Raw genomic sequence first — 14386 nt, forward strand, 5'->3', positions numbered from 1 at the left:
AAATTCCTGGCTTCCAGACAAGCTTTCACACCAGGGGTGCCTCCCTACCGATTACCACCAGCCAAACCAAGGCATAGGTACAACCAGAGCAGCAAGCTTCCCTCTCAGTGAGGGCAAGACCACAGAACAGTAAAGAAGTACTCAGCTCAGGGTTAACCAGGACTTGAAAGTACTCCTGCCACACAATACAATAGGAGTAAGAAAATCACTAGGAGGTGAAAACCCGAAGTTAAATGCACATCACTGAGACTTTTGAGGAAGAACTTGCCCTTCCTTCTTTCCTTTCTTATCTTCCTACCTCTTTTTTCCCCCCTTTCTTTCTCCCGTGTCTGGATGTACTTGTATTTCAAAAGGATGTCCTTGGTGGCTGCTTTTTCTCAGAATTCTGTTTCTCCGCAGTGAAGTTTAAGGAGCATTGGAGTTTCCTTGACTCCTGCGTGAGGAGTTTCCAAATGGCAATGAAAAAGAGTCACACAAATATCCACAAAGCGCCTGACACCTCTGTCATCACTTGTTTCCTACTAGGTCCTGAATCGGGGTGGTCATCCACCACCCGCCCCGAGTGGGCGATCGGCTAATTGGTTCATGTGTGCATTTGTACTTTCCAGATTGAGCTGTGCACTGAATACAAAACGTCCTCCTCCTCCTTCCCTCTCCCTACCCCGATTCACTCTACTTGGGAGGGCGTGTGTATGCGCGTTCACGTGTGTATGTCCGAGTGTGTACGTTCAGCAAAGGCGCCAGGAAGAAGCTACCCCTTCTGCACACACTCCCCACCTCCACTGGATACGAAACGAAAACGAAAACGAAGCATCTCTCCAGCAAGCTGCGTCTCTAATCTGTCCCCAGCTGAGGTGTCCTCGCCACGCTAAGGACAGACCATCTCCGCACTCGTCCGGAGAACTGATGCTTTGGTTTCCCGGGAAGGCGACCTCAATTCCTTCTGGCGCGCTGCGTTCTCTCCGGGGTGTGCGAGTGCTGGTGCGTGCCTGCGCGCGAGTACACACTCGTGTGTGTGTGTGTGTGTGTGTGTGTGTGTACAAGACTGCGAGCTTGTAAGCTTCCTCTCCCGGCACTGTGCAGTCAGCGCCGGCGACGTTACTCTCCAAGCAGCCGACAGCAACGCGAGGCAACCGCAGCCTCCGCCCCCTCAGTCTGGTGATTGGCTGGTTTTGCTCATCATTTCCCTGCTAGGAAAAGGGAAGGGCCAGTGACGCCCCCGAACCCAGCTGCAGAAGCGGCCGCCACCTCCAATGTACAAGGTGTCTCATCTGAGAAGAAACCTGAGCCCCAGGGAGGCGGCGCGGAGCGACCGGGGCAGGGCTGGCGGGAACCCGGAGGGAGAGCGCTGGGCAGCGCTCAAGGACCAGCGGGAGCTCGGACGCAGAGGACCCTTGCGACCTATTCCTGAGATCCCGGCTCCACGTTCTCCTCGAATTTTACAGATTTTCCCCCGCGACTGTATCTCCCCAAAACGGAGCCTTTCTATGAAGAGAAGGTGAGGGAGCTGGGGCAACCAGGACTTTCCCGGGCACCCAAGATGCGCTCCATTAGGAAGAGGTGGACGATCTGCACGATAAGTCTGCTCCTGATCTTTTATAAGACAAAAGAAATAGCAAGAACTGAGGAGCACCAGGAGACGCAACTCATCGGGTAAATGCAAAGCTTCATTTCAGGATATAACAAAACAAAACAAAACAAAAAAGTCAAGCCATAAATGAAATGGGAATAGAGTCGGTAGAGTGAGGGTTGGGATAGTATGTGTGTTGAGATGCGCTTTTGTGTGTTTAGTCTCATGAATTAAATAACAAAGGCTGTTGGTCGAGGTGTGTGTGCTTCTCCAGGGCATGTTCCCAGTGTGAGTTCAACTTGCCCGGTGTGGGGGTAGTGACAGTTTTGCTGGCGCTGGGCTTCGCACGCCCAAGGAGAAGTCACTGCAGAAGTGTCAACAAAGAACGTGTGCCCTTGTCCTTTTAAGCCCTGGGCAGAACTCAGGAGAGATGTCTTCATTGCCCATGTGGTTGTCCTTCCTTCTTTCTCTGCCCTATCACTCTAAGGAGAGAGTAGAGAGAGCCGGTTTCCTGAAAGGCTGAAGTTAAAGCCCAGAAAGCAGAAATGTGTCTCCTCTGTTTCTTTCCTCTTCTTTGGCGTTGGGTAGATCTGTGTATCATTTGAATTAGAAACTCCAATACAAGCAAGGATTCTTCCCTATTTGCTCTTCTGTGGGTAAAACGCATGGGCGTCATGGTTACAGTTTTAGAAACCGGGTACTGTAGCTTCACACAGACTATATTTCGGCTATTTCTACAGTTTGTCTAAATGAGTTCAGAAGCTTCCCCCACCCAGTAAGTTCTCTAAATAATCGCACTTCCTTCCTCCCTTCCCCTGGCCTCTGTTGCTTTGAAGTTTACCCAGGAGGTGGCTGCAACTTTGTGTTGCTTACATAGCTTGGAAGCGTTTTCTGAGGATGTGAACCTGGTTGTCAACTCTGTTCAAAGTCCTGTTTCGGAAATCCTCCCTTATCCGGAGGCGTCCGCTATCGGAAACTCCACGCTGGCAGATGCCAGCCTGGTTTTTATGTTCCCTGACATTTATCAAAATGAAGATAGAGCCCTTGCCAGTGTGTGTGTGTGTGTGTGTGTGTGTGTGCGCGCGCGCGTGTGCATGTGCATGTAAGGACTGCTAAAACGTGCACGCGTGCACACATACACACACAAACTTCATGCACTCCATTTAATATTCCTGCTGCTCCCTAAGTAATGAGTATTTCAGTGAGCAAGACGGTGGCTTATACTTAAAGGATTTGCTGTTTTATAGAAAACTAAGATAGCAGAAGTACAGTCGAAAGGGACTGGGAGGGAATGAAAAAGCTAATAAAGAATGAGCTGGATGGTCCTTATGCAGCGACAAATCTACAAATGGTCTATTCTGGAAAGGGGGGGGGCTAACTGTAGGAGGTCGTTTACACAGGGAGTGGGTGGCTTGAAAACGCAGCCGAGCTCAATTGTCAGCAAAGCAGCACTTTGGGCGGGGGCGTGGGCATCCACGGCCGACCTGTGCTTCCCAGGCAGACAAAGGGGTCTCCGGGAAGGTGATGAAGCGGCGCGTGGGGGAGAGGCGGAGGTTGGGCGTGGGGGGTCGCGGCTCTTTGTTCCCTTCCGGGCCGGTGGGCTCCGAACGGAACGCGAGCGTGAGCCCAGACAAAGCCGCCAAGCCTGGCCAGAACTCCGAGGGTTCGGGCCCTTGGCTCGCTGAGGAGCAGGAGTGGGCGGACCCGTGAGCGACAGGAGGCGCCCCGTGCAGTCCAGGAGCCCTCTCCGGGCCTCCCTAAACCGCCGCCAGGAAGGGGGCGCGCACCCCGGGTCCCTCCCAGGGGAACTCGGAACCGACCTGGGACGCTCCGCGTTTCCCGGGCAACATTCGTCCTGCGGCCCTTCCCTGGACGCCGCGGGCCGGCGAGGTGCCGCCGAGGAGCCGGCGGCGCAGCCACGCGCGCCGCGGTCGGGCTAGCCCGGCTGGGTTCCGCTCGCCCCCTCTCGGGGCTGCGCTGCGGTTGCTCCCCGGCTCCTCGGAGAAAGAAGGAGGCGGGCGCGTGAGTTAATCAAACAGGAAGCGAGGTCCGCACGCACCGCTGTCTCCGCTCCTCCGCGAGGGTGGGAGATCCAGTGCGGGGACAGGTTAGAGTCTCTTTAGAAGTCAGGTCCCCGCTTTAAAAAAAAAAAAAAAGAAAGAAATCACTTCTACGTCTCAGTCGGCAGCCGGGCTCCTCCTCCTTAATTAAAGCCCGCACGCAATTACGGTGGTGCGGGGGAAGGGCCGAGAGCCGCCCGCGGGCGCCGCGCTCCGGGCGCCCTGCAGCTCCCCGGCCGCCGCGGCCCGGCGCCCGCCTCTGCCCTCCCTCGGCGGACTTGGCGCTGCTCGGAGACTGCGGACCCAGCTAAGTCCCCCTGAGCGCGCTCTCCGTTTTCCCTCCAGAGGAAACGTTCGCTTCGTGATTTCGTTTCAACTTCCAAATAGTGCTTCTGGTGGAGGAGTTGACTCATCCAACGACCCAGTGATCTCTTTGACTCTACTCTTGTCTACCCCAGGCCGTTTAGAGGGGCTCGTTCTGAGATGAGTAAGTGGAGATTGGGCCCCAGAGTCCCGGTCTAATATTTCAGAAGTCAGGTAACAGGCAGCCTCTGACCTTTGGGAGGCACTGCGTGACTTGAGAGTGGGCGGTAGGTTCAGTCCTTGTACCTTAGAACCCTCTCCCCGACCCCCCGCCAAAAAAAAAAAAAAAAAAAAAAAAAAAAACCTCATATTTAGTTTTCCTGCTACCATTTCCAATAGGCAGTTTCTTTATTCCCCATCCCCCCCCCCCCGCCCTTAACTGGAGGTCTCATCGAGAGTCAGTGCAGCGTTGTTCTTATATACCATATTGAACAGTCATTCCACGCAGAGGAAAAGAGAACACAGGCACAACTTTCCTGCGCATCATCTACATTCTCATACCAGCAGAGAATTAAAAAAAAAAATCTTTTAAAAGATTTTATTTATTTAACAGAGAGAGGGAGAACAAACAGAGGGAGCAACAGAGTCGAAGGTAGAAGCAGACTCCCCGCTGAGCGGAGAGCCTGATGTGGGACTGGATACCAAAATTCTGGGATCATGACCTGAGCCAAAGGCAGACACTTAAGTGACTGAGTCACCCAGGTGCCCTAAAAGCATGGTTTTTCTAAGGAAGTGAGAATGGGTCAAGTAATTATTGGAAATGTATCTTTTCATGCAACCCTATTAATTGCCTGGTATGATTACTAGTTAATAAAGTTTTGACTCAAAAGGCATGGGGCTATAAAGTGGTTTACTCTTGACATATATATATATATTTTTTTTTTTTTTCCATGATGGGAAAAATGACACTTGCCTCACCATTGGCCCATGAGTTCACTGACTTTGTGCACTCTTTGTATATAATTGTGTTAACTGAAGGGTCCTACAAATAAAAACATGTGGGTGTGCCCATTTAATGAGATAATGTATCTGAGAGTGTGTCATAAACTTTTAATATCACACAACTATTTGTTTTAATTGCAAGTCTTTAAATCTTGACACATACTGTGCTCCTCTTTGATCACAAATGAGACTAATTTTCTTATCATCTAGAGATTTCCTTTTTAACTTAACTGTTCTTTTTCGTACTGAATAATTGTCCATATTAATTCTGAAACTTATAATACTGACAGTAGATATAAGCATTCATAGTTAGAATACTGCCATTGTCAGCAAAGTTAATTCCAGTTGATGCTAGTGTAGAGCACACCCTTACAAATCAGGAAACCCAGGATTTTCACTTTGTATGCTTGCTTCATTTGGAATTCTACTAGAAACTGTAGGCAGGAGGTTAAGGTAGTACATCTCATCTTTATTTTTAGTTGTTTGACACTTAAGGAATGAAAACACCAAATTGCCTGCCGTTGGTACTCAGGCTTAGTCTTCTTTTGAATGACTTTCATAATTTTATAATATGGAGGAAATTTAACCTAGTTCATGGGGAACACATTCATTCCAAAGCCAAGTTATGAAGAGATTTTAGTGGGGCTGAATGCAGGGCTTTTGGGACCTAATCTCAAGAAACAAAAGTAATTATATTTGTTACATACTCCAGAATTAATAGAATAAGTTGTAGTAATGCCTGGCAACTCATATTTCAAAGAGAAAAATATTTGTAAAAACTAGTAACATAACTAATGATTAATTTCTGTCACTACTATCATTTTAAGTAGGTTTTCTTAGCTCAACATAAGCAGGAATGCTTTATAAGATATATTGCTTTATGCTTCCTTATTTCCCTGATGTGCTTTGTGATTTTCTGCTTAGAAGTGTATGTTGGATCTTCCTGTGTATAGCCCTGCGCAAGAAATGTTTTCAGTGCAGCTGTTTAGTAATTGTGTTTGATCTGGAATGAAAAACTAGTAGGGGGTGGCAACATCCTTCATGCCTTGCATTGAAGGAAAACCCTTTCTAAGTCAGAATACTACCAAGGTCACAAATGGAAACATCCCGTGAGACCCACTTAACTTTTACAAAGAAATTTGCTCCAGAGACTCAGATTGCACTAAGCCTAGCCTTCTTACATAGGAATTCCATCTACTTCAAGAAGTGGCACTAGTAGTTGCTGTTTTTGTTCAAAGTTCTTTCCAGGAATGAAACTGAATTTTGGTTTGTCATCAGTTCAATGAAAATGGTTCAAAGAGCAGAGTAATATGGTAGTATTTCATTAATACAAAACTGATTTAAACTTTTAAAGCACTCTTTTTTGTAACTCTTGGAGGTTCTGAAAAGCCTCCATATAACTGAGTATATCCCAGCAATTATTTTGCCATGCAAAATGTACTCTTAGCTGTATGTCAGTGAAACAATCTTCCACAGATATTTAAAAATGCCAGCCCATGTATATTTTTACTTCTATGAGAAGTTTATTGGAGTAAAAAATAATTGTTATAATTGTGACACTCTGTGGTTAGAAAAAGATGGTATTAACAATCCAGCTAACAAGATAAAGGTAGGAAAAAAAATCTCTGCCCTAGAAATAGTGAGAGTTTATACCCATATTCTTGAAGGCATCTCCAAAAGTGTGAAGGTTAGCTTCTGTATATATTCATGTTCTCATTCATATCTAGTTATTATCATTAAACACATAATATAAAAATTGACTTCTGGGCCACTGAGTAGTAAATTGCACCCTATGCTTCCTAGTATCTTAAATAACCTCTATAAGATGATTATTATTGACCATGCATAGGCATGCAAATGTATCCTTTTCATCAGTAGTATAGTTTAAAATACTGATTTTTATAGAGTTCTAAATTTCACAAGGAGTAGTTGCATGTGATGCTTTGAGTGCTTCACATTGGAACTACATGTTTAAAAAAGAATGCAAACCAAAATACCAAACTATAAGCCTCTAATTACAGAATTCATCTAACAGCTGTTACACAGGCAATGTTTCCATTGATAGTAAGAGAGGATTGCCTACATAATAAACACAGTTTTAGATTTTGTGTCTGAGCAAATAGTCATATTACTTTTTAACTCTATTTTTGAGATTTAAAAAAAGAGGTAACATGTAAAGAAATAAATACAGATACTGGAAGGGCTGTACCATAAACAGGTAGTATTTTGTTTCTGTGAGTCTGGGTTTATGGCTATAATTACTAAGAAAATAGTCTATTGAACAATAATGGTCCTGATGATACAAATGCTATCATAGGTTATCTGTCACTGTCATCAACATGACCAGCACCACCATGCCACCTATATGCTTGCCTGACAGCATTGATTGAAAAGGATGGCACAGTTGATTTTGTGTATGTGATGTAATAGAAAAGACCATTAAAAATGACTACTGAATGAGTTTTCTTTCTCCTCATTACAGTGTCTGTTTCCCCACCACCAACTATCAGGAAAGTGTCTTCAGTGTTGAGATGATTTCAGACTCAGTGTAATTTTGGGAATTAGCACTTCTATAGTGCTTTATAAATTACTTTTCCATACAGACTCCCGCTGAATTCTCACAAAGTCATTGCATGGTAGATAATGTTATTGCAATTTTCAAGATAAAGCAAGGCCACTGTGGCCTAGAAAGAGAATATTATCCAAGGACATATAGGTTAGCAAGTGAAAGAATCACCAGCTTGCCCAGATCAGTTGATACTCCAAAGTCGTCTTTCTCTAAAACAAAATCTTTTTGTTGTAAAAATAAAATTGCAATCTTGGGAGTCACAATTATACAGATGCAAGAGAAGTGGCCAAACTTCCTGTCTCTATTGTCTAAGCACAACAGGGAGGGAGGATAGAGTTAGAAGACAATTTTTTTTTTCTTTAAACACCACAAAGGCTTTTTTTTATGTGAAAAGTGTGTTTATTTCAAAGAGAGTAAGTCTAAAAATGTTCTGATAAAGTCATAGTCTCTTACTTCTCATAATACCTTTCTTCAATCTCATACCTCTTCTAACCACATAGAAAAAGTTGTCACCAGTAATTCAAATCAAATGATGTGTTATGCTACTTAGATAAAATGCTTCTTACTTTCACAGAGCTGGCATTTTTGTTTTGTTTCAGAGACGGTGAACTGTGTTTGAGTCGATCCCTTGTCAATAGTTCTGATAAAATCATTCGAAAGGCTGGCTCGTCAATCTTCCAGCACTCTGTAGAAGGTTGGAAAATCAATTCCTCTTTGGTCCTGGAAATAAGGTGAGTTTCTTTAATAAGCCATAATAAATTTCACATCATGCTCTCAAATACACTGGGCTTGGCAAACTTATATTGAATACTTGATTTATAGTTTAGGTATGAATACTTTAATAAAAGAGTGAACCAGCTCTACTTAATGTTGATCAATGAAGGAGATGAAACCATAAAACTGAAATCATTATGCAGTCAGAAATTTAAGGAAGAATATGTGATTTTTGAATATACTGTCTTTATTCTAATAGAATAAAATATTCAACAGAATACTAACATTTAATAGACTTTTTTTATTCTATTCCTCCAGATGGACATATATTCTGAGAATTATCTTTAACTTCTTTATTAAGTCTTCATGCCTATCTGTGTCTTTTCGCACTGGATGAAAGTAGAACCTGTTCAACTCCTATTTTGCTGACTATTCTAAATAAATTTTATTTACTTTATAAATGTGTATTTCCATGTGCGTTCCTGTAATAAAAGTCTCAATAATTATATCCTAAATTGGCAAAAGAAAATAAATTTTCTTGTGTGCTGCTTTATTCATTGTAAGATTTTGGCATTTTGCCTGAAACAAGCTCTTGAACTCAAACTCCATGCCTGCATGTATCTATTATATCTTACTTTCTTCTAGTACAATTCTACAACTAATAAAATTTAGGGTCAGACCTTCCTGAGCATGGAGGACGCAAGCACATCATGTTTTCCTATACCTACATTGCTATATTGGTTGATATGTTTAAATCAGAGCATTTCAGTAAATTAAACTCAAAAGAACTATCCTTTATGTAAAAAATCATTGCAATTTCATATTGGCAAAAGGCTACTTATTCAATGAACAACCATTACTGCCCAGATTTTGTAAGTGGTTACGAGGATAAACCGTTGATCTCTGTGTTTCTGTCTACTCATTTCTTGGATCAGACCTACATGTAATGTAGATAATGAGCAACTTGAAGGAAGAGGCTGCTAATACTCCTCTTCAGAGTACGCATTGCAGTTCCTAAAATGCTTTGTGGCAAAGACACTCAGTCCATGTGGAAATACACTTGAAAGACTGGAAATTTTTTAAAAAGATGGGTGCCAGGGAAATGCAGGAATTCGTTTGTTTTGAAGTTTTGGAATTGGCTGGAATGGGAAACAGAAATCAGACCATGGCAATGTCAAATAGTGTGTACTTGATTGCTTTTAGTTATGGGAAGTTTTGTGTATTTGTAGGCAGAGTACAAGAATGAGGAGATGAGTAGGGTCTAAAGACAGAGTTTATAAATTGGTGCCTTTTGGGTAGAATATGGTCAGTAAACAAAATTCATTTCAACTGGATAAATAAAAACCCTTAAAACCAGGATTAAAATTAAAATTAGGAGATGCCTTATAAAAGAAAGCTTTCTCTATACTCTTAAGAAAGTGAAAAATTTGACAACTCTGGACCTGTATGCCTTCTGAGAACTAGTTGGCTGAGGTCAGCTCTACCCATGATCCCTGCAGCTTAACATTTTTCCACCTGGGGTTCCCTTCTTTCTTGACACATATTATCTTCCTCACTATCTCACTTCCCTAAATACAAATTTGAATTTAGAAACCCTAAAAGAGATAATTATGAGAGAAAAGCTACAGAATATGGAGTACATGAGGTCATAAATACAAGCTTGATTTAGTTTAGAATGGAATAAAGATTCACATTTCTTGGTAGATATTGGAAAGAGAAAAATATAGGTGATTTAAAAGGGAAATTTTTGATCTATAAGGCTGTCTTAAAAGGAACTTTCAAACTGAAAGATTTGGCAAGAAGTGAGTAAGGCAGTATAGATCAGGTAAAGGAAAGTAATGGAAGAAAGTAAATTAAGAAATGTTAATAGTTTAATTAATATATCTAAATATTAGATAAGGTAAAGTCTAATAAGTAAACTCAAAAAGTAATTAGCAATAATTTAATTAATATATAAGGCCATGCCTTCCTAGTATCTATACAAAAATGAGGCTACAGAGGTACAATCTGCTATTTTTAATGTATTCAAGCTAAGGGTATTAAACATAAATTGAGCCAAGCAAATCATTCTTGCAGTTTTACAAATTAATGAAGATTGCATTCATATCTGTGAAGGTGATCTGTTTTCAATTATAACAGATGATAATATGTATGAAATGTTAGTACTCTCTTCACATGATTCTTCTTAAGTGAGAAAGAAGTAAACAATAAAACATTGAGCAAACATTGAATAAATACATACAAAATTGTCACTTCCTTACAAGGAAATAATAAATTTGTAAAACTGTTATTCTACATGAAAACAGTTCATAAAAATTAAAATTGCCTATAGCATTAGTGACTTGTATTTATCAGCTTGACATCTGTTATAAAAAATTTAATATGTGAAAATGTCCGATTGTTAGCTTAGCTCTTGTTTTTCATGCCAGAAATTTAGCATAAACTAAGTTGGATTATTATCTTTCTTTATTTCTTCCCCACATCTATAACATTTATGAAGAACCACATTACTTGGTCTCTGTGAGTGGATGTCAGCATATTTTACAAGTTTTTTTAAAATTCTACTTTGAAGTTTTGATTAAGATACTACAACTAATAATTTTTGATCTTACATGATTAAACCATGCTTACAGATCTTGTTCATTTTAAAAATCTCATTAAACTTATAATGCTCTTGTGACATTCTTAATAAATTATTTATCTGTTTGCATTAACGTGTGAAACAGTCACTGATGATAAGTTGTTTTTCCCTACATTTGTAGAAATGATTTTTTTCTTATTACTAATTTTTTCAGCCCTATATATACTCTGGTACTTTCGTAAACTCATCAAGAATTAATTCATGTATGTTCATCAAGCAACTGTACCTCTGGGGAGTTTTTTGAGAGAGGTGGTTTCACCTTCATTGTGCTTTGGAAATTCATCAATGATTTAGAAGAATTTATCCATTCCACAGCTAACTTCACAATTAAAATAATTACCTTGGTTAAAGACTTGATTTTACTGCTAGTAGTTTGTTCTTTGTTACAGTAAGCTAAGAAATGACATACCTGTGGCTTCTGGGTGGATCAGTCAGTTGAATATTTGCCTTTGATTCAGGTCATGATCCCAGGGTCCTGAGATCTAGCCCCCAGATCGGGCTCCCTGCTCAGCGGGAAGCCTTCTTCTCCCTCTTCTGCTCCCCCTGCTTGTGCTCCCTCTCTCTTTTTCTCTCTGCCAGATAAATAAATAAAATTAAAAAAAAAAAGAAATAACATATTTAAGATGCATCAGATGTTTGTGAATAAATCTATAAACATTGTTCAAAGAGAGTATGTGGTCTTGTCCAGCACTTGTGACTTCACCCTTTCTTCCCCATCTTTAGGTTGTTTATCTTTTTTTCCCCTTAAGAAACCTAAGGAATTAGAATACCAAATATGTTCCAAAATTCACTGTTTATTTGGAACACTGAAAAAAGTTAAATTAAATTTAAAAAATAAAAAAAAACCCAAATGTGGATGCATAGAGTTGTATGAGCTTAGCTTAGCTACTCATCAGCACACATCATAATTAGAGTATTTTCGAGTCAATGTCATCACCTGTCAAGGTTTTTTTTTTATAATATATTTTTTTAAAGATTTTATTTATTTATTTGACAGAGAGAGATCACAAGTAGGCAGAGAGGCAGGCAGAGAGAGAGAGAGGAGGAAGCAGGCTCCCCGCTGAGCAGAGAGCCCGATGCGGGACTCGATCCCAGGACCCCGACATCACGACCTGAGCCGAAGGCAGCGGTCCAACCCAGGCGCCCCACCTGTCAAGGTTTTTAAACAGATCAAACTTGCAGGTTAACTAAACATAATCGCTAATTTATACACGCTTACTTACCAAAAAGAACTTGCTGTTGCAGGCATGGATTTACTTTAAGGAAAGGTCCACATGCACTTCTTCTACTTACTTTGTTCAGTAAGTAGCCAGAGGAGAACATCTTGGGTCACGTAACTTGTTAGTGGCAGTCAAGCTTCAGAGCTAGGCCTAACTAGAACCAAAGCTCTTATCATGAAATAAATTTCCTGGAGGACTCTATATTAATCCTAAAAATGTAGCCTTAAGAAGTACACAGAGTGGAGAGTTTTTCTGCTCCAAAATAATAAAATATATTATTCATCCAGTACTACTGAATTCTGGGTCAAATAACCAAATGGCCTTCTGCAGAGTAAATTAAATTAAAAGAAATGCTTTTCTTCAAGCATTTTGAGAGCATTTTGCCTTTTCATTTGGCTGCGTAGGATTTTTCTTTGATACTAGAATATCTTTCTGTAACAGCTGGGACCCTAAGCTCAGAAGCCCTAACAAGCTACAGGTTATGTTCTTCCAGTGCTTTGAAGGATGTTGCCTTGCGAAAATAATCTTTGAGACAAAAAATTGTGTGTTCTCTCTGCTTTTTTGTAGGCATAATGAAACGCTTGGCGCTTCTTAAACTTTTTTCAATTTCTTTTTAGTAAACCACGTTAGTAACAATTGAATTGATTCGGCGATTTTTGTCTAAAGTCCAAAGTGTGCAAAACCTTATTCCTAATATACGTATCATAACCCAGTTTGCTTCTCAACTTGTGATGCATCCCAGCTGTAAGATTTGTCTTAACAATGCTCGCTGATGGAGTCAACAGTGTCATTTAGATTAAATTTTAGTTGCCGCAGCACGTATGCTTGTTGTTGACAAGAAACCTACAGAGAAGAAAGAGTGGCACCTGGTGATAGGTTAGCTATATTTAACATTTCACAAGTGAAAACAATGTTTAGTAAATTAATTCTCTGGAACTCTGCAGCTGCTATTTCAAGTGATGTGTGATGTTGAAAGGGAAGTTCTAGTTGAAAATTCAGTTGAAAAGTTTCTGTATAGAATCTGTTCCTGTCAGTTGAACAGTCTCAACCAGCCTTTCAGTTTAAGCCATCATTGCCTAACAAAAAATAATCTTTATGACTAAGATTTTTAGTCTCACTGAAAGTGAAACATATTTTCAGATTCTTTCAGTTATCTTTAACCTTAAAACATTTGCTGAATTTAGATTTTTGCTTATTAATAGGGTTTCAAAAGTTACTTTTTGCCCACAGAATGACAGTTAAAGACCAATAACAGATCCTTCTTTTCAGTCACACACAGAAAACACAACCCCTTGCTTTAAATATCTGGTAATGACTTCTTCCCTTATCAGGAAAACTAGTATTGAGACAGCCTGAATATTAAACTTTAGCTTTGGTTGATTCATGTTTCTTTAGAACCCAGAAATTAAACTGAATTTCCTTTCTATCTCTCATTTTGAAATAATTTTGTTTACTCTCTTCACTTATGTCAGTTATCTGAGCAAAAGCATACATGTTCTTCTTGGTGATTCTGAAAATATTATTCAGTTCACTGAAAGTTTTTCATGCTTCCAATGACATTTAGTTAATTATATTTAAGCACTAGTTTTCTTTTTTTCATATGCCTACAGTGTGAATAACAACTAAACAAATCTACACAACTTTTTATAGTCCATTACATCTATAATCTAAAAAATGCCTAGCGGTCCCTCAGTGGCTCAGTTCGTTAGGTGTCTGCCTTAGGCTCAGGTCTTGATGCCAGGGTTCCTAAGATCTAGTCTGAGTTGGGCTCTGTGCTCCGCAAGAAGTCTGCTTGTCCCTCTCCCTCTTCCTTTCCTCTTCCCTACGCTTGTGCATGTTTTCTATCTATCTCTCAATTTAATAACTAAAATTCTTTCTTTTAAAGATTATTTATTTATTTATTTGACAGACATCACAAGTAGGCAGAGAGAGAGAGGGGGAAGCTAATAAGCTAATAAGCAGGGAGCCCGATGCAGGGCTCGATCCCAGGACCCTGGGATCATGACCCGAGCCGAAGGCAGAGGCTTTAACCCACTGAGCCACCCAGGTGCCCCAATAACTAAAATTCTTTAAAAAATAAAATAAGGGCACCTGGGTGGCTCAGTGGGTTAAGCCACTGCCTTTGGCTCAGGTCATGATCTCGGGGTCCTGGGATCGAGTCCCGCATCGGGCTCTCTGCTCAGCGGGGAGCCTGCTTACTCCTCTCTCTCTCTCTCTGTCTGCCTCTCTGCCTACTTGTGATCTCTCTCTGTCAAATAAATAAATAAAATCTTAAAAAAAAAAAAACCAAAAAATAAAAAATAAAAT

The 14386-nt window shown here is 40.8% G+C and overlaps 1 protein-coding gene and 1 long non-coding RNA gene across 2 annotated transcripts in view; one reads left to right on the forward strand and one right to left on the reverse strand.

Annotated features, from left to right (window-relative positions):
* LOC106003483 overlaps nucleotides 1-4223 on the reverse strand; it is a 202978-nt gene extending 198755 nt beyond the window's left edge. The window contains exon 1 of the long non-coding RNA XR_001176008.2: nucleotides 3391-4223. This is a non-coding gene — a long non-coding RNA (uncharacterized LOC106003483). The remainder of the gene's footprint in view (nucleotides 1-3390) is intronic.
* Nucleotides 824-14386, forward strand: part of ST8SIA4 (ST8 alpha-N-acetyl-neuraminide alpha-2,8-sialyltransferase 4) — a 98605-nt gene continuing 85042 nt past the window's right edge. The window contains 4 exon segments of the mRNA XM_004769255.3: nucleotides 824-1373; nucleotides 1375-1461; nucleotides 1463-1653; nucleotides 8104-8235. Coding sequence (XP_004769312.2) covers nucleotides 1254-1373; nucleotides 1375-1461; nucleotides 1463-1653; nucleotides 8104-8235 — 530 coding nt within the window. The 5' untranslated portion in view covers nucleotides 824-1253.

This window comes from Mustela putorius, unplaced genomic scaffold, assembly GCF_011764305.1.
Source record: "Mustela putorius furo isolate JIRA1106 unplaced genomic scaffold, ASM1176430v1.1 tig00537350_pilon_pilon_pilon, whole genome shotgun sequence".
Taxonomy (NCBI): Eukaryota; Metazoa; Chordata; class Mammalia; order Carnivora; family Mustelidae; genus Mustela; species Mustela putorius.